Source organism: Camellia sinensis, chromosome 6 (assembly GCF_055761805.1).
Source record: "Camellia sinensis isolate YWXY chromosome 6, ASM5576180v1, whole genome shotgun sequence".
Taxonomy (NCBI): domain Eukaryota; kingdom Viridiplantae; phylum Streptophyta; class Magnoliopsida; order Ericales; family Theaceae; genus Camellia; species Camellia sinensis.
In genome coordinates, this window is record NC_138966.1 from 205,104,489 (window position 1) to 205,124,282 (window position 19,794).

The following is a 19,794-nucleotide window of genomic DNA, read 5'->3' on the forward strand; positions in this document are numbered from 1 at the left end:
CATTTGGGTGTTTGCCAAAATAATAATAATGCTAAAAAATAATTTCAGTAGCATATTCCTAACATTTCTTTAAAAAAAAAACTTTTTAGAGTAGTTAAAATTGAGTTTTTAGCGATAATTAACTAGATATGTCACATGATTTAACATTTTTTTAGCATAATGAGTTTTTTAAGTTGGCTTATTATCATATACCAAATGAAACATACAATAAAGGCAAACTACAAAGACATAGTATATAATTTTTCCAAACTCAAACCTAGATTGATTGAGTTATTATTTAGTACTTTCTAAATATCAATGTTATTGTGGCGCTTCTAATTAATAAGAGCATTAATAAGAAAATTAGTGCAGTTGTATTTTAGTTGACTTGACCCAATTTAATTGGTTGAGTGAAATATAAAATCAATGGCGTTCATCTTTTTTGTGTGGCTTTTTTTTTCTTTTATAGCTTCATTGATTAAGAGTACCAATACACATCATAATAATACTTTGAACATATTGAATCATTTTTAAGCTAATTATTGGTTAATAGAACTCAAATCAAATTTCATAAGAAAGGTAAGTTACAGAGAATCTTCTTCTCTCTCTCTCTTTTTTTTTTTTTTTTTGGTTTCCAAAAGAAACTTCATCAACCATCAAGCCCTAAAAAGTTAAACCCATACCACCCAGTCCCAATCACAACCTTCATGATCAAATTGTTTTCCTTTTCTTCTTCTTGGTTTTGTTTGTTTGTGTCTTGCAACAAATTGTTCTCCGACCTAGCTACTCACCACAATCCATTTTAAGTCAATTACATAGCAAAATTTCAAGTACTTACAAATGCAGGGATCACATTGACAATACAGACGAAAAACAGCATTTTTTGATTCAGAACTAAAGCAGCCATGGCCTCTGTAAAGGATTGGATAGCCATAAATAGGCTTCCCAAGAACAAACACCTAAACCTATCGGAGCCACACCATATTATATGAGCTTCCCACAAATTAAAATATACATCTATCTCTCTCTCTGAGAATTGTTCTGTATCTGTAAGTGCAGTACGTATGCAATAATCACCCCTCCATTTCTTCTTGGACTGCTTCTGCCTTTAACATCTTGTCTTCCCCATCTCTACTTCCAGTTGTTGGTTGGTGCTCAACCAAAACTATGTAACCAGATGGCCAGCAATTGCGTGGTAAAAAATGTTACAGACAAGCTGTATATTATTTAGATCAAGAGCTAGATGGCAGCGGAACCATAGATTACTTCATTTCCACAAATAAATACACCATTCTGATGGTATTGGGAATCAACTTCCCACCACATTGCCATTAACATGTGATAAAAAGAAGAATTTTTTTTTTTTTTTTAAAGTACGGCAAAAGAATACCCCATGCTTAGCTTAAGCAGAGTATTTGCCAAAGTTGTCATCAGCTGACTTATTAAGCTCCAAACGGTTGCACGAGTACGAATCATGAGCAAGTGTCTGCATCAGGGGCCAAACAAAAAATAACATATCATAATGAAAGATAAGGTCATCTGCACTCAAAAGACGAAATAAAATGACATGAAACACAGTTGGAAAACACAAGAGCTAGAAAGAGGTGGCCCTGTACAAATGTTCAATTTCTCCCTCCTACTCAAAATCAGAATTGGAAAAGAACAAAAGCAGACAAATTTGAAGTCAAGGTTTGATACTAACATCTTAAATAATACACAGGTCAAACTTAGTTTTAGAAAACACTACTTAAAGCTTCTCTCTTTAACTAATACACACAGGTCAAACTTAGTTTTAGAAAGCACTACTTAAAGCTTCTCTCTTTTACAGGAAATGCATCAATGTGGATTGTGGCTTCCACAGAAGTCAACAATAATTCCAAAAAACCATACAGATTACCATCCATGGCTATGTTGACACTCATGGCTCGGCTCTCCTATACAAAGAGACCTGCACGAGAGACAACCAACCACCACTCTCCATCACCTCCAGTAACTCAGAAGCTCTCCATTGTAGCTCTCTCCCTCTCTTCATCTAGGACCGCCTTCACTCTACCATGTTGTCAACACAAAATAGCCAGCATACCGTTTTTGTCATCGGGAGATGTGTTTCAGCATACCGTTTCAGATTTATCACTATTTATATATTTATTAAGTATTTTGGATTTATAAGGCCAAGTTTGGGAAGATCCAAAAAAGTCAAAAAGTCAAAAAGTTACTCAAAAAGCTAAAAAGTTAACACTATTCACCAAAAGTCAACAATTACGGCTGCACAACTCCCAATTCAAATTTTTCCCTACAAATCAATTTTTACAATTTTTTATTACACATTTTTCAATAAAAAGTCAAAAAGTTAACCCAAACATCCATATTTTCAACCTCAATTTTTTAGTCCAAAAAGACAAAAAGTGCACTTTTTTAGTCTTCCCAAACTTGGCCTAAGTCTCTAGAAAAGATCAACATTCCTAACTGTATCAGTTACTTATTCCCAATGTTTACGAAGTATACCACTTTTATTACTTTTAAAGAACATACCACTTTTAGTATTTAATTTTTTGTTAGACGTGATAGTTCATGATGCATACAAATAGTAATATATTTTGTAATGTATTATTAATTTTACAAAATATATTGCCTTTAGTTTTAAACATTAGATCCGGTACAATTAGCACACTTTAAGTACATTTTGAATAAAAGATTGAAATTATTGTTTTAGGTTTTAACCACTTTTTTCCTTCATTAAATCCTACAACTGACAAATAATAATCCCAGTACGTACGAGTACAGGCAGGAACAACCCAAAATCAACAGGCATACCCAGTACAAACTGGTACAATCAGAATTGGTCAGAATGGAATTCAACCCCCTTTCATACCATTTTCTTACTAGTACATTATGTACTACTAGTTTGTATGAAACTAAATTCATCACTGTCGCTCTCACCTCCCCCACTTCTGGTGGTCTGGTGCCAGCTTGGTGCCTACCAAACATTCACACCCACAACTCTCTATTGAGAATAAATAACAACCCTTAGAATCCCAAAAAATAGGATAAGCCAAACAAATCCTTTGCCGTCAAATTCTATCTTGTGCATGTTGTAAGTGATATCAACGGCCCGTATCAGCTCTCATTCCCACAACTACTAACTACTTTTAGCTTCCTCTTGTCCTTGTTCCTTCAACTTGAATCAAATCACTCTTCACTACTGAGAAGCTAAGGGTAATGTGACTAGTGTCAATTGAGAATTATATGAGACCAAGTTATCTAGGAAGGTTTGGACATGTACAAGGTGGACTAATGATTTTACTAATAAAGAGGCCATGTTAAAAGTGTTTAAGCGAATAAATCAAATACAATACAACAGAGATAAAAACCATTGCATGCATTTACCAAGATACACATCCAAGAAAGAAACTTTGTTACATCATCTCCAGCATATGTTGGGCTCAGTTCTAGATTAATAATGCAACGGCACTGTACAAGGAAAATCAATGTGAAAACATAATCAAGAAAACCATATATACTTGAATACCTGCTCCTGTGAACGGAAATACATGAAGGGTGTATAATGAAGAAAATTTGAGACCCTTGAGGTATAAATATCAGCATACCTGTAATTTAATGGAATTAAAAATTAAAAAAAAAAACTATTCCAAAAAAGAACATTCAAAATTGTATTCCAACTACAGCTACCACCACGGTTGGAATACCAGATGTTATAAAATGAACCAAAAATATTAAAACAGTAGCACATACTTCTCAATTTGTCTCATTAAATGGCTTTTGTCCCATAGGCCTGCACGTGAAAGAAAACCCCACCTAACACAAAAGAGGGTCAGCAGATCAACTCCAAGTACAAATTCATCAAACTGCATACACACACTAGCACAGCGATAGAGGGAGACAGAGACAGGAACAAACTAACCAATAACAAATGCTGTCACCACTATTCCTCATTTTATTTCGTATTATTATTTTTACCATCAACGATAGCTAAATAAATTTGGAGCCTCGAAGCAAAGGAAGACAGATTTGGAGCCTTGAAGGTCCCAAGTTATTTTCTCATTTATTCTCAGCAACTAAATAAAGGATTAAGAACTTAAAATAAATATTTTCACATTAGCCCTATCAAAACTTGTCATTTTCTAGGTACATAACTTAACTCCAATGCTAATTTTGCAACATAGATTCAACAAATGCTCATTTCAACAAGTTAATTTTTAGGGTAAATTACAAATACACTCCCTGAGATTTAATTAAAATACGAATCGCCCTCTGTGGTTTTGTAAAATATATTCCACCTCCTGAGATTTCTAATTTCATAACAAATCGCCCATTTTATTAATAAATCATCAAGTCAATTACCAGTTTTTAATGATGTTAAAAATATGTTTCAATTAATAATTTAGGTAATTTTATTATTGTATAGGAAAGCAATTACAAATTTCATTTTTTTTAGTTAATTTTGTTAAATAAAAAATTCTAACAAGGGGGTATTTGTAATTTTCCAAATCACAGGGGACAATATGTAACTCCGCCAGGGTTGTTAACAACTCCGCCGGTCCCAAGCCCGGGTTAAGGAGGAGGGTTGTGTGTTAGGTAGCCGACAACCAACACGTAAAAAAGCCGCTCGGATCCCTTATGAAAATGAATCCTACTTTGAATCGTTTAAATGCTAGGTCGTTCCCCTCAAGTGACGCGTTGCGCCTGCCTCCGGGTGTTTCGAAAAGTAAGCAAGGGGCGCCGCATCGACGCCTGGGTGCGGTGAAAAATGGGCAAAGGTTTCCGCGTTTTTCTGGACGAGCGCGGGTAAAGAAGCTAGTCCAAGACTATAGGTTTAGGATAGCCACTTGGAACATAGGAACCTTAACTGGTAGGACGATGGAATTAGTAGATGTTATGATTAGGAGGAGAGTTAGTATAGCTTGCATACAAGAAACTAAGTGGACGGGAGAGAAAGCTAGGGAAATTGAGGATACTGGTTTTAAACTTTATTATAGTGGTAAGGATAGACGCAGGAATGGGGTAGGAATCATAATTGCCAAGGGTCTCGTGGAAAGTGTGGTGGCGGTCATTAGGAAAGGAGATAGGATTATGCTAGTTAAATTAGTTATTGGAGGGAATATAGTGAACATTATTAGCGCTTACGCCCCTCAAGTAGGGTTAGATGATCAGACTAAGAGGGATTTTTGGGAGCAAATGGATGAGATCTTACAGGAGATACCCGTAGGAGAGAACCTGGTTATAGGTGGAGATTTTAATGGCCATGTGGGCATAGATAAAGTAGGTTATGAAAGGGTGCATGGTGGATACGGTTTTGGTGACAGAAATGAGGCTGGAGAGAGAATCTTAGATTTTGCGTTGGCTTCTGACTTGGTGGTGGCTAATACTATGTATAAGAAGAGGGATGAGCATTTGATAACCTTTAAGAGTGGATTAGTTAAGAGCCAAATAGATTATTTCTTAGTGAGAAAAGTAGACTGCCTAAAATGCAATGATTGTAAGGTGATTCCTGGAGAGAGTCTGGTCTCTCAACATAGGATTTTGATACTAGATTTATGTTTTAGAGGGCAATACCAAGCTAGGAAGGATGGTGGGCGTCGTAGGACGAGATGGTGGGACTTAAAAGGGGATAAACTAGAAATATTTAAGAATCGAATGGATAAGGAAGGTACTTGGGACTTAGAAGGTGGGGCTAACACTATATGGAATTCGATGGCCAATTGTATGAGAAGAATCTCAAGGGAAGTGCTTGGAGAGTCGAAAGGAACGGGACCCAACTCTAGGGAAACTTGGTGGTGGAGGGAAGAGGTCCAAGCGGTAGTTAAGGCAAAAAAAGAGTGCTTTAAAAAGTGGCAGAAGGATAGAACTGAGGAAAACCTTAAGAGCTATAGATTGGCTAATAAGGAGGTCAAGAAAGTAGTGAGAGAGATTAAGTTGAAAGTTTATGATGACCTATACACTAGACTAGATAGTAAGGAGGGAGAGAAGATGGTATACAAACTTGCTAAGATGCGGGAGAGGAAAACAAGAGATTTTAATCAAGTAAAGTGCATCAAGAGTGAGGATTCTAAGGTATTAGTGAAGGACGATGAGATTAAGGAAAGATGGAAGAATTATTTTGAGAAACTATTAAATGAGGAACATGGAAGTACGACAATAGGGGAAGAAATAATCAGTAATACGATAAACCAAGACTATAGGTTCTATCGCAGGATTAGAAATTTTGAAGTGAAGATTGCACTTAAGAAGATGAAATCAAATAAGGCTTTAGAACCTGATGATATCCCTATTAAAGCTTGGAAGTGTTTGGGTAGAAAGGGAGTTGCTTGGTTGACTAGGTTGTTTAGTAAAATTTTGTTGACTAGGAACATGCCAGATGAGTGGAGGAAGAGTATTTTAGTGCCAATCTATAAGAATAAAGGTGATGTCCAGAATTGTAACAACTATAGAGGAATTAAGCTAATGTGTCATATAATGAAAGTGTGGGAGAGGGTGATGGAACGTCGATTGCGAGACATAACAGAGGTGTCAGAGAATCAATTTGGGTTTATGCCTGGTAGGTCAACAATGGAAGCGATCTATCTTTTGAGGAGAGTAATAGAAAAGTATAAAGAAAAGAAAAGAGACATTCATATGGTGTTTATCGACCTTGAGAAAGCATATGACAGAGTGCCCCGAGATATAATATGGTGGGCGTTAGAGAAGAAAGGGGTGACAAAAGGCTACATTGACGTGATTAGGGACATGTATGAAGGGGTGGTCACCACTATTAGATCGCCAGCTGGAGAAACAAATGAATTTCCTATCACTGTAGGGTTACACCAAGGATCTACCTTAAGTCCTTATCTTTTTGCTTTAGTTATGGACGAGTTGACGATAAATATTCAAGATGACGTGCCATGGTGTATGCTTTTTGCAGACGATATTGTGTTAGTGGATGAGACTAGAGAAAGAGTTAACACAAAGTTGGAGATCTGGAGAAAAGCTCTTGAATCTAAAGGATTTCGGATAAGCAGAACTAAGATAGAGTACATGGAGTGTAAATTTAGTAACAGTAACAATGAAAGCAGAGGAGAAGTGAAGATTGAGAACCAAGAACTGCCTAAGAGTGAACATTTTCGTTATTTAGGGTCAATTATCACAACAGCGGGAGAGATTGATGCAGATGTGGCCCATAGGATTAAGGCGGGATGGTGTAAGTGGAGAAGTGCGTCTGGGGTATTGTGCGATAAACGAATACCTACTAGACTCAAAGGTAAGTTTTATAGAACGGCTATTAGACCAGCTATGTTGTATGGGACGGAGTGTTGGGCAACTAAGAAACAACATGTAGATAAGATGAGTGTGGCTGAGATGAGGATGCTAAGGTGGATGTGTGGTAAGACTAGACAGGACAGGATTAGGAATGAGTGTATTCGGGAATGGGTAGGAGTAGCACCGATAGAAGATAAGTTGAGAGAGAATCGTTTGAGATGGTTTGGTCATATTCAACGGAGACCAACAGAGGCAGTAGTGAAGAGATGCGATGCTGTAACGGTAGATGGAAGTGTTAGGGGACGAGGTAGGCCTAGATTAACGTTGACTAGCGTTATAAATAGAGATATGAATCTACTTAATTTGACCAATGAAATGGCCTTTGATAGGGCCGCGTGGAGAAGAAGGATTCATGTAACCGACCCCATTTGATGGGACTTAAGGCTTCGTTTGGTTTGGTTTGGTTTACAGGGGACAATATGTACTTTAAGAAAACCTGAGGGGGTGTATTTGTAATTTACCCTAATTTTTAATATGTGTGCTTTTCAATATAAACGGAGGCTGAATAACCATGATTTTCTATTTGTACATTGAGGATCAGGTTTCAAGTGAAGCCTAGCTGACTGCCATCAGCTTTGTATACACTAATTAGGTCGAGGAGAACGCTTCTTAACTCACCATTCCATGTGCCAAAATAGCCAAGGTTAACCAAGTCATGAAACGTGAATAGATCTACCTTGGCAACTTTTGACCCAGGTTCCATATATTAAGTTCAACAAAATTTAACTGAATTATCAACATATCCTCAAGACAATAATGAGAGGTGGGAACTTGCTGGCACCTGATATAAATTGCAAGAAAGGAAAATAATTAAAAGCTACAAGTTCTCCAACCTTGACTTACCTTCTGTTGAAGTGCTCTCCATCTGCTTCCAACATAGGAGCTATTTTCTGGTCTAGTCTTTGCATAACAATAAGTAGCTTCTGTATGCTTTCCGTGAGTTCTTCATCATTCATATTGGTTGCAGCAAGGGTCTGAACACATACAGTGAAAAAAATATCAACCACCTTATAAAAAAGAATTGCTTTACAATTTTAGTTTTTCCTAGACTCATTAAATCTAGCATCTGTTATTACAAGTTCAAATCAATTAAATGACACAGCATAACAACTAACAGAAAAGCCAAGAAATTTGCATAGAAATAAAAATTTGCCTTGATAGTCTGACGTCCAGTGCAAGAAAGGAAAACAATCACTATAAATATTTCTTCTTTTTTAACAGCAACGAAAAAAAAAATTTCATTGAAATAAACTATAAATGTTTCTTTATTTTAAATAAAATCTGTGGGCTCAAGTTTAACTCGTCCTCAACAAGCTTTGCTTCCATCTTCTCCCACATCCAAACAACTATATGGAAAGTCCTCTTACTTCGAGTTTTCATGAAAATGGTAGCCCTGACTATTGTGATAAGGCATGAACTAATGTGTGTGAGAATAAAGTAAGGTTTAGAACTATGGAACGAAATATGCCTGAGAATCATTAGATGATTTAGTAAAACAATTACAAACAAGCAAATAGTTATAATTGATGAGCTAGACCCCAAAGTAACCATTCTCACTACCTAGGATAAACGTACCTATAATACGTGGTGATTGTAGACATAAATTATAATGACACATTTGGAATAGATCAAGTAAAGAAGCGCTCTCTAGGGTTTTGTTGTTGATGAGGAACAATAGAATTAACAAAATACACAATTACAAGCAAACCTGCAATCGGATATTTAATTAAAAAAAAAAAAACAAAAACCAATCCAAACCAAACCAAACTAAGCCTTGTGTCTAAATCAAGTGGGGCCGGCTACATGAATCTTTTTTGGCCATTGTACTCTATCAAGAGCGATATGCTCAGCTAAATTAAATTAATTCATATCTTTTTTTTACCGTCACATCCCAAGCCAGTTTAGGTCTTCCCCTCCCCTAACATTTTCATTTATGGTAATCATATCACTTCTCATTAACATTGCATCTATACGTTCTCTTTGTACATGACCAAACCATCTTAATTTATTCTCTCTCAACTTATCTTTAATTGGTGCTACTCTTACCATTTCATGAATATATTCATTTCTATTTAGTTTTCTTAATATTATCACACATCCATCCAAACATTCTCATATCAACTATACTTAATTTATGAACATGTTGTTTCTTATTTGCCCAATATTCTATCTTGTACAGCATCGCTGGCCTTATAGACATGTAAAATTTTCCTTTCATTTTTTTTTTTTTTTTGTTATTTGCAGATCACATAATATGTTAGACACACTCCTCCAATTGAGCCAACCTACTTTGGTTCTATAGATCAAATCCTCACTAAGCTCACCATCCTTATTAATAATCTAACACAAGTAACGAAAATATTCATTATTTGTTATCTCCTAGTGTTCAATCTTTACTTCTCCATTGTTTCTACTTCTACCGTCACTACAGTCACATTCCAAAATTTTCAATTTTAAATTGTTTTGACATGAGCAGTACTGAAATAAATATCATGAATGGGCTAATATTGGATAAATTAGAAAGAGTGCATCCACAAGAGGTTCTAGGAGCACCACTTGATGACGAAGTGACAGAATGCTAAGTTTGGTGAACAAAATAAGGCCATGTATTGTTGGGACGATGGGGGTTTGAATATAAGAACAGAATCAATTAATGAAGACAGGAAATAATTTTAATTAAGAAATTTTTAATTAATTTGTGGCTTTGGGGGGCATATAGTAATGCTGACTTTAAGGTGTCATTTGCCCCCACTCTTACAGAGTTAGCAAACAGAAAATAGAAAAGTCAACTCCAGCATACAACAAATCCCTTACATTGAAAACCTGCAGATAGAAATTCTGAAAACTTTTCCATTGAACTTTCCTAAGACTATTGAGACTTTGGCCACAACTACTTGACAAATGATGATGTTATAAAATGTCTTGGATCCCTTCCCATCTTTTTTATAGAGTTTGTAAGGTTGCAACCACTCATGATAGGACCTGTCCATCAGGCTCTTGCATCTACTTATAAAAGACACAACTCTAGGATCCTTGTACCCATCCAACAATAAGTGATGACTCTTAACACAATGTCTATATAGTCATAAAAGACGTACCTTTTGGCACTTAAGACGCTGGTTCACTAAATGTCCTAACTCTTACAAAATCAACTATATTTTCTAATATTATAATTAAACAAATATTTTTTTTAACAATAAAAAGTTCCAACATGTTCAATAAAGACCAAGGACAATATCAGAAATAAGTGAAATAATTCAAGTTGAAGACACTATAATGACAGTTGAAAGGCCAAGAAAAAAGAAATATGCTTCAAGCAAAAAACTAGCTTTCTATTCAACAAAAAGTACCATTAAAGAGCACATTAGATAAAGAAATCCTTGCCACATAGATTAAGACAATGATAAGTCCAGTTGAATAGAGCTGATACTCTTAGGACAAGTAAATTTGATTGACCATCCTTCTAATGAACTGTGTTCCACTATGTATTTCAGCCACAGCAAAAGTGTGTATCATACAAAGCCTAATGAAAATAGTGAAATGAGGAAGGCAACTTTCTCTAAGTTGTCTGTAAGTGTGGAAAAGGGGAAGAAAAGTAACAAGGATCGGATGACATTAAAGAGAAACAAGTTCAAGAGAGAGAGAGAAAAAAAAGAAGAAGATGTGTTTGCAAGTTACTTGCTTCAAATAACAACAAAAACGAAGTAACATTCAACTCAACTCTTAGGATTGATGTTCATAAAGATGTGACCGTACGTTTTATGTTGTATGTTCACAAGTATGATACACATTACAAGCATTAAGTAACCATATTAAAAAAGGGCAATTGAAACATCATAAACAGTACTAAAAAATTGGATAACTATGTGAATAGAATGCAGAACAAACATAGTATATACAATAGGAAGAAAGAGCTATATAACAGATTAACAGAGCATTGCAAAAATTACTTGTGCAGGACGCCCCTTGGTTCTCCTCTGCAAAGCCAGCCGGAGTTGGTTAAAGAGATCCCCCACAACCTCCTTCTGATTTATGAGCTCTATCAGTGCAGCCCGATGACCTTGACTATGAATCAAAGCATTATACTGCAGTATCAAAATTAAAAGCAGACAAAGAAAATCCTATTACTATTCAGCAAGGAAAGCATATAAAACCACATAAAAAGCTTCCCTCACAATTGATGGATTAAACTTCTAAAAGTATGTTGATTCATAGGGAGGAAAAAATAGAGAAGTACACCATGTAAAGTAATATTCATATTACTTTATGATAAAACATTTTGTTATGTGCTCTCTAGATCTCTCCTGAAATTTTATGCTTTCCAAGTTGCTTGTATATGTACACCATGCTTATTATTGCAACAGAAATTTTCAATCACAGAGAAGCTCTGGACATCCAAAAATTACTAATAACCCTCCCCCTCTTCAGACTGCTAGACCCCCCTCATGTCAAATCCAAAGCTTGAAAGTGAAAATAGCAATTATAGCTAACCTCTTCTTCCAATTCTCGACAAATCAAAGCTGTCCGCCATCGTAGATGGACTTTGGATTGGCTTACATCTGTATATATATGGTCACCAACATACAATATCTCATCACCGTGAATGTTCAGGGAGTTCTCAACCATCTGAGCACTGCCCCCGGAGTACAAGCCCCCTGCAGATGGAGGTACCATAATGAAAAAATAAAAATGTTAAATCATGATAGAGAACAGATGTCACTTCAAACACATCTGGCAGCCATAATAATTTCTTACCCCATTAGCAAGTAATGGTTGAACTGCAAATAAAAGAAAAAACAAAAAGAACATGCCTGAGGTGCCAATTGATACTTTATTCATTCTATATGCAATTTGTTTGTGAATATGCCTCTTCTGGCAGTCAGCACAGCACCCACATTGCATTGGGTAGAATAAACCTAGGGGTGCAACTTGGGCTAGGAGATTGTCCAAGCCCAACTCAATTTACAATAGGACCTGCCCAGGCCCACCAAGCCTGACCTTAAAGCTTGAACTTCCCAGCCTGAGCTCAGCATAATTAGCTCCGGTTAAGCTCCAGTTGGCTGATTTCATACATGCCTATGTTTTTCGGTTTTCTCATCTGAAGAAATCTTTGTGTAACAAAAATGTGAGCACTAACCTCAGCAGAAGTGTCCTCGTTGGAATCAATGGCAAATCACATGGAATTCTTGCTTAAAAACTTGAATCTGCAATACCCAAATACCCATGCCAAATGCCTTTGAAAGGACGCTGGGTTTCTGCTGTAGAAAGACCCTCGGGTTATGTGGGAGTCGAGCACAATGCTTACGATGTTAGGGTGCAGGGCATTTTCAACCCCTAACATCTTCCACTACATGCATACTCATAAATCCTCACTTTTATTTCTTCAGAGAGAAAGAGAAGGTATATCTGTTTGTGTGCTATGTGTGCATTTTTATATTTGACTGGAGAGAGCAGATATTCATCCCAGAACTAGACATAAACAGAAAAATAGTTCGAGAAAGATATCTTAAATTCATTGGATGATTTGAAGAGAGAAGCAAGTTGAGATTTCCAGGGGTTGGTTGGATAAGAGAGTGAATTTAGAGAGAAAGCTATGGAGAGAGAAATTATATTTAAGATTTGGGGTAGATGATTTTGTCAAACTCTAGAATGGATGTGGGCATTTATTGATGTGAGTTCATCTTGGCTTCATTGAACTACAGGTATAAATTGAAGGATCAAAACGCTCGAACATTGAGCAACTCTAGTTTTGCTTTGTGGTGCTAAAACTGCAACGTTGATTGTCAAAGGTCAAGCAGTCACCAAACCACTTCACAAGGTGGGAGATATGGTTGTTTATTAAAGTATCGTCTGTTGGATATCGGTTAGCAAAAAATAAAGATCGTTAAATACATAGCCTAAACTGTTGTGTACATAGCTCCCTCTCTCATTGTGAATTTAGCAATCTTTGAAATAATTTTTTTCTTCTTTTCATCTAATGGCTGCAAATATAGTAGATGTGGTAAATAGTTAGCGTATATTAACATTATTAATTTGTTTGTGCTCAGGTTTCCCTACGAAACTACCCAGGACTGTATCTTGGTCATATGACCAAGGATCATCACGTTGGCTTTGAAGCAGTTGCATCGTACTAGCATTTTGTAGACGTGGTTCGGTTATTCCCATTTGTCTCTATCTATGGGTGGGAGGTATATGAAGGAATGAAAAAGTGGATTGAGGAATAAAAGCTCAAAGACAAAGAGAATCAGGTTTTTCCAAAGAATTACTGCAGCTTTCCAATCCCTTTTGATTATCATATACAAAAAAAAAGTCCCTTCAACTTTCTGACCAAACCTCTCTATATTCTGGCAATAAATGAAGGAATCAAAGAGATAATGGGAGATCATGTTCACCAAGAAATTACCCAAATTAGGATCCTGGTCTATCTGAGATTGTTCCTTTTAATCGTAATCAAAGATGTTTTCTTGTCTCTCATTTATTTTCTGAACCAATTGAAGAACCCAATTGTAATCAATTTCGGCTTAAAAATTCAAGCCAAGCCTAGTTCAAAACAAAAATACACTGCCCAAGCCCGAAAATGCTTTGTGTTGGACTCAGGTTGCTCGGGGTTTCACATGCTTGAGTTGCAGCCCAACACCAATGTTTCATCACTCATCTCTAACCCCTCTAATCTTACTTTCATTATGTAACATTATTTCAGTGGTTCAATCCTAATCAGCTCGATCATAGATTAGCCCACAGAAAACAAATATTCTCCAAACAACCTTAGTTGAGAATCAACCAAAGGAAACATTCTCAGATGAGAAGACACAGAAAGACAAAAATTTCAACATGCTTCATAACTAGGATATAAATTAGACTAATTTAAAAAGCAAAGGAGCTAACGCTCAATGCATGAATTACCTGGCCGAGCCTTGAAACATGGACGCATTAGACCCTCACCCGTCACCACTTCATACATTGGGTGCGACATTTGGAAGAATTCTGGCTTCCTTGCTGAGACAATAACCTACCAAGAAGAACACATGATGATGCTACAAGAGCTTTTGCAGCTTTGTCAATGACTAATCTTAATATAGTTATTCAAGGCATTTTTTGGAATTTTCCAATAGGGACTGAAACATTCACTGAGCTAGAGAGTAAAAGAAAACTTCTTATTAAGAGTATTTCAATCTCTAAACAAATAAGGAAGATAATCATCCCATAAATCTTTATGTACAAGACATCAGATAAATGAGATTCTTGTTTTTCTAAAATGTTTCCAAGGACAAGGAGATCCTTAAACCAAGCTCGCTCCATTAAAAATTGAGCAACTTTCATCCAATACCTTGAACCTAATTGCGAGTTAGTTAAAAGAAGGGGGAGCCAGAGTTGTGGTTTATGGAGAAATATATGAAACAAGTGTACTCACCATGTCAAATAGATCACGCCAGCCCATATCATTGGGAAGAAATCTATTAAACGAATGCTGCATCATTTTGTCTGTGTAATGATAATCCGAGTTGGTAATAAGCAAGAGTCTTTTGCTAGCCTGATGAAACAGAATACCCAAGCAAAATTTGAAGATGAATCTTTTTAAATCTTGGAGATCTAAGAAAAGCAACTCAAAGATTTGACATGTTGTGAACTAATGACAAATAATAAGGAACATACCTCCTTTTGATCCAAAAGTGCCAAAGGTAGCTCTGGATCAGGCTCTACAAACAGTTCAGGCTTGGACATTATCTCATTCTGTAGAAACGCCAGTAATTAGTAGGTACTTGCAAAACACCTCATTAAAAACTTAAGTACCCATTTAAAAAATGGCTACCTTAAGCTGACCTTCTACATGTGCTCTGAAGAGGGCCTTTCCAACTGCCTGAAACCAGTAGCAAGAGTTATTAATAAATGATATGTGCTAATATCACCATTCCAAATAGAATTCATTAACATGTATTGCCTTGTAAAGCCCTTTATAATCAAGTGGACCGAGATCCGATGCTATAGCTCCTTCATCCAATCTGTCAACCATCTGAATCAAAAAAACTAAGATTTCATATTAGTAAATGAAACTTATTGACCACTGCGTACAATTGGACAGGGAGATTAAAGAAATTTTTAAAATTAGATATCAACACACATAAGGGGCAAAAAAGCTAATCTGGTCATAATATCTACATCATTTATGTAGCATTTCAGTATTAGCAGAATGCTCAGCAGAACCTGTATGAAAAAAATACATAGCTTTTCTTATTTGAGTGGAACAAGTAATATTGTAACCTATAAAGGTGAAACCATATAACAATAGTACAAGGCTAATCACCTAACTGATAAAGCATAAGCTTTTTTACCAAGGTCTCACATTAAAAGCCTCCTACAATCTGTTCAACAATGAAAGATACAGACAATGCAAAAGTAAAGACTTGTTTAAATATTTGTTGTACAGCATAAATAGATGTCAAACAAGTGCTAACATAGGTATAGTTATATAGCATTTCCGGTGTTCCTAATGACACAGGCATGCACACACACTCGCCTGGAGAGAGAGGGAGAGAAAAAATAATCGGGTAGCTTAGTTCAAAAAAGAAAAAAGAAAAGAAAAAGAAAGCCATCCTAATGCATAACTACAGCTCATGGCCATAAACATCAACAGGTATCAAAACTAATGAAGTCTACATGACAAGAATAATATAGTAAAGGTAGATGTTTACAGAGTTACTTGAACAAATGAGTAAACTACCTGCATATAAGCCACTGCTTCTGAAACGGAAAATAGTGTATTAAGGAACTCCCAGCGATTCTCCTTCCGCAGATCCAATAGTTCCCTCCCATACATCTCACTTCCATGCATAGAAAGTTAACAGGCACCATAGAAAATATTACCCCAACTTTGCCGCAAAATTATAAAATGTTAAAAAATGTAAGCTCCTCATGCACCTGACTGCTAAGGTAGTCTATCACAGAAAAGCATTATCTATGATGCACATGCAAGGAGATATGAATTATCTGATACCATCACCTCAACTAATCGCTACATAGATTTTATAGGAGATTTAATAAGCTTGTTTGATGGAGCATGCTCTTTGTATGTCCACCATTTGACAATGTTCAGTCAATGCTGCAATAGTTATCTCAGATTTCCTCAAACCACATATCAATACAATGAAAAGATTCAGAACATACCTGACAGCTCGAGTTGATAGCATTGTTGTACCATGCATTGCCCTCTTCACGTAACCAAATCGATCAGCCTTAACCAAGTTGCCTTTCTCTTTGTCTATAACAAGGCCTCTGATTACCTAACAATAGAATGGAGCAGCATGCATTCAGAAACAAGTACAAACAATTCAAACTCAACAACTCCACAAAATTCACAAAGCTATAATCTCATCAATTTGCACATAGATAAAGACATCACCAAGTCTGGGTCAAAAGCAAGTCCTGCAACTGGAAAACCCACGTTTTTTAGATTATCCATACAATAGTCATAAGCCCGTCCTTCCCATGCCTGAAAAACAGTAAAGTTGTGCCATGCATGACTTTCCAACTAAAGTAGCAAATCATTTTTGAAGCAGCTCATTAAGTACATCAGTAATAACCATGATACTTTATAAGCATAACAAAAATAAAAAATAAAAAATAAAATTCTTCAAGGTAAGATACTTGAATAGCATCATGCAAGTCCAATGCTAGCATTAAAAATATAACAAATGGAATCCTTAATGTGCATCATACAAATGTATACATATATATATGCATTTAGAAAGTATTTGTGATAAAATCAGTGCATAATATGAAAGAATAGAACCCATATGAACTATAACATTGTGTATTCAGTATCTTTCTCTTATTGTCAGTTCTGCTAAGCCCCTCGGAATCAGTGATTCGTGACATAGTAACTTGCTGAGACATCAGATAGCATGCGTCACAATGCAATTTGATTAGCAAAAGCAAGTCTATGAATTGTTAATATATGTGCACGTATGTAAAGAAAATGAGACAAACACATGGCTGTCATGCAACCAATAATTGGAATAGCTAAACCACATTCAGTGTCGAGTTATGGCACCCTTTGGTATATCTCATCGGTTCTTGCTTTCTATGTTAGTTTTTCCAAGGCAAGTACAATTCAGGAGGAGACTAGAGAATCAAAATGGGTTGCTTCCATAAATGAAACAATTGAATCAAGTCAAGAGGAATTTATGGCTACCATGCATTCCCTATGGAATACCCCAACAGCTTTGGTCACATTCCCCCAATAAAGAGACTCATGTTCAAGACTCCTTACCTTACCTATAAAAAAAGGATAATAATGGCTATTTCAGTTAATTCCTATTGAGTAGTGGAACAGATGATTACCATCACATTGTAATGCATCAATGTGTAATCCATGTCATATCCAATGGCACTGATTGACCGAAGATTCAATGTGCGGCTACAAAATATGCCACGGCGAGAATGTCTTGAAGAAAATGGACTCTGCACATCAATACTAATGTCATAAGTAGGCAATGCGAAGACTTGCCATGCAAAAATCAGAATTCAACAGGTCCAAATCAACAATAAATATAACTTCTTTTTTGATAAATAACCTGAGCTGGTTCCAAAAATTGCCAAAAGGAGCGGAACCTCAGCATGCAAATGTATAACGATGAATAGAACTATTTAGGCATTAATAGTAATGGATGATAAAAGCATTCAAGCATTTTGAGGTCTGGTGCAAACTACTCAAGTTTATGCTGAAGAATATTCTGATTACAAGTTCATATCATATGGTAACAAAAATGAGGTAAAAATCAAAAGCATCTCTCTCTCTCTTTCTCTCTCTCTCATATTTAAACAAACTCATCAAACATATACACATGAGCAGCAATGAAAATGACAATGAGAAAGAAAGGGGGTGGTACAATGCACCTGAATCCCCAAGTGGTTAAGCAAGTCCTCAGCTTCTTGAGCTTCCACCCTGGCCACCTCCTCAATTGGACCCTCTAAAGTTGATTGAGCATCTATTTCTAAGTTGCCAAAAGAAAAAAAGAAGACTAGGTTAGCCTATCATGTTACTACATTTTACCAGAAATATATGAACAAAAAAGAAAAGAAACATACAGAATGAGCAAGCAAGCAGTGAGCAATTCGTTGACAGAAGCAAGCAAACAAGCGATGCATTGTAAGTCATTTTTAAATGAGCAGAATAATAAAAGCAAAGACAATAGTACAGAGTGCCAAAAACAAGAATGATTGATCAAGTGAGTGAGTGAGCAGGCAAATAATCAATTCCAATCATAAATATTATTTCATCGTAATTGACTGATAATATTAAATTAATTATATCATACAATGCAATACACGTGGAGAGAGGGAGTGGGGAGAGTAGATACCAAAATTGAGATTCAAGTCGCCTTTGGTGCTCTGACCGAGATAATCGACGTCGGACTTAGAGGAAGAAGTGACAGAGAAGACATCCCCACCGGCGACGGAGCAGCGGCAGATCATCGGATGAAATCCAAAATCAGCAAAATTCATCTTCATCTTCATCTTCTTGTTGATATTCATATTCGAAATGGCATTGGGTCTTAGAAACAGAGGGTTCCTCCTCCTCATATAGGATGTGGCCTCCATTCAAAACCTCTCGTTGTTCCTTCCTGGATATTCTCTCTGTTTCTGCTTCTGTTCCTGCTCCGGTTAGGTTGGATGGACTCGGATGGATATATAACAATTCTCTCAGTACTTTTACAACTAGTATTACTACTACTGCCTCTCTTGGAACTTGGGAGCACTGATAGCATAGACGATCGTCCCTACTACGCCAATGCCCAAGACTCCCTCTGGTCTCTCCTGTTCTGCGTACGTTAATGTGTGTCGTCTCCCTCCCCCACTCTCCCTCTCTCTCTCTCTGATAATTGAGATTCGAAACCAAAAACCGAGTGGATAAAACATATGACGGTGTGATTTCAGATTAATTTTATTGTTGCAATAATCCCACCATAAAAATTAGACTTTTCTTAAGTGTGTCTGGCATATAATACGCAAGGTATTTATGACCTCCTTATTTTATATTTACATCTTTTATGTATTGAGTTATACGATATTTTCTTAAAAATTTACATATTGGTGAGCTGCTAAACGAGTCTCTTACAGGTAAATTAATTAAATAATGTGAAAATATTTTCAAGAATGGATGTAAACTTTTACAAAATGATATAAGGTATAAACTTTCAGTAAAATGTGTAAACCTTCAGAAAATGGTGCAAGGGTTTTGACGAAAGGGTATAAACTTTCAGAAATTGGTGTAACCTTTCACAAAATTGTGAAAGTATTTTGACGAAAAGGTATAAGTTTAAAAAAAATTTCAGAAAAGGTATAATGTTTTAGAAAAAGTGTAATATTTAATTTAGTGTAAATTTTATCGACAAATAAGAGTTTAGTCGCTAAAGGTTTGAAATTTTATTACCATCGGCCCCCTCTTCTCTGTTTCCCACCAACACCTTCTCTGTTCTCTCTCATACGCACACAGAATAGTCA

General features: G+C 36.2%; 1 protein-coding gene and 1 long non-coding RNA gene across 3 annotated transcripts; one reads left to right on the plus strand and one right to left on the minus strand.

Moving 5' to 3' along the window:
* Positions 1-766: 766 nt before the first annotated feature.
* Positions 767-19,267, minus strand: LOC114307526 (HAD-superfamily hydrolase, subfamily IG, 5'-nucleotidase). 2 transcript variants are annotated; one of them, XM_028252950.2, is made up of 17 exons: positions 18,651-19,267; positions 18,187-18,284; positions 17,632-17,751; positions 16,691-16,780; positions 16,456-16,571; positions 16,013-16,112; positions 15,233-15,304; positions 15,104-15,151; positions 14,947-15,024; positions 14,705-14,824; positions 14,197-14,302; positions 11,785-11,948; positions 11,244-11,378; positions 8,137-8,267; positions 3,733-3,795; positions 3,509-3,587; positions 767-1,465 (listed from the first exon to the last, which is right to left on the minus strand). In XM_028252950.2, the coding sequence occupies exons 1-17, from the start codon at positions 18,889-18,891 to the stop codon at positions 1,382-1,384; spliced, it is 1,845 nt and encodes a 614-aa protein (XP_028108751.1). In that variant the 5' UTR covers positions 18,892-19,267; the 3' UTR covers positions 767-1,381. The 2 variants fall into 2 exon arrangements, with proteins under 2 accessions (XP_028108751.1, XP_028108806.1); XM_028253005.2 differs by lacking the exon at positions 16,691-16,780 and having other exon boundaries at positions 18,651-19,205.
* Positions 1,417-3,158, plus strand: LOC145793165 (uncharacterized). The gene is made up of 2 exons (XR_014333826.1): positions 1,417-2,149; positions 2,420-3,158. It is a non-coding gene; the product is annotated as an uncharacterized LOC145793165 (long non-coding RNA).
* Positions 19,268-19,794: the final 527 nt, after the last annotated feature.

What these genes read in the sequence shown, in the direction of transcription:
- LOC114307526 (XM_028252950.2), bottom strand. Translation starts at nt 18,891, where the DNA reads ATGGAGGCCACATCCTATATGAGGAGGAGGAACCCTCTGTTTCTAAGA. An exon ending in GGCGTGATCTATTTGACATG is followed by an intron (nt 14,303 to 14,704) that starts GTGAGTACACTT and finishes TCTTCTTGGTAG; the next exon opens with GTTATTGTCTCAGCAAGGAA. An exon ending in TTAATGAGACAAATTGAGAA is followed by an intron (nt 3,588 to 3,732) that starts GTATGTGCTACT and finishes ATTAAATTACAG; the next exon opens with GTATGCTGATATTTATACCT.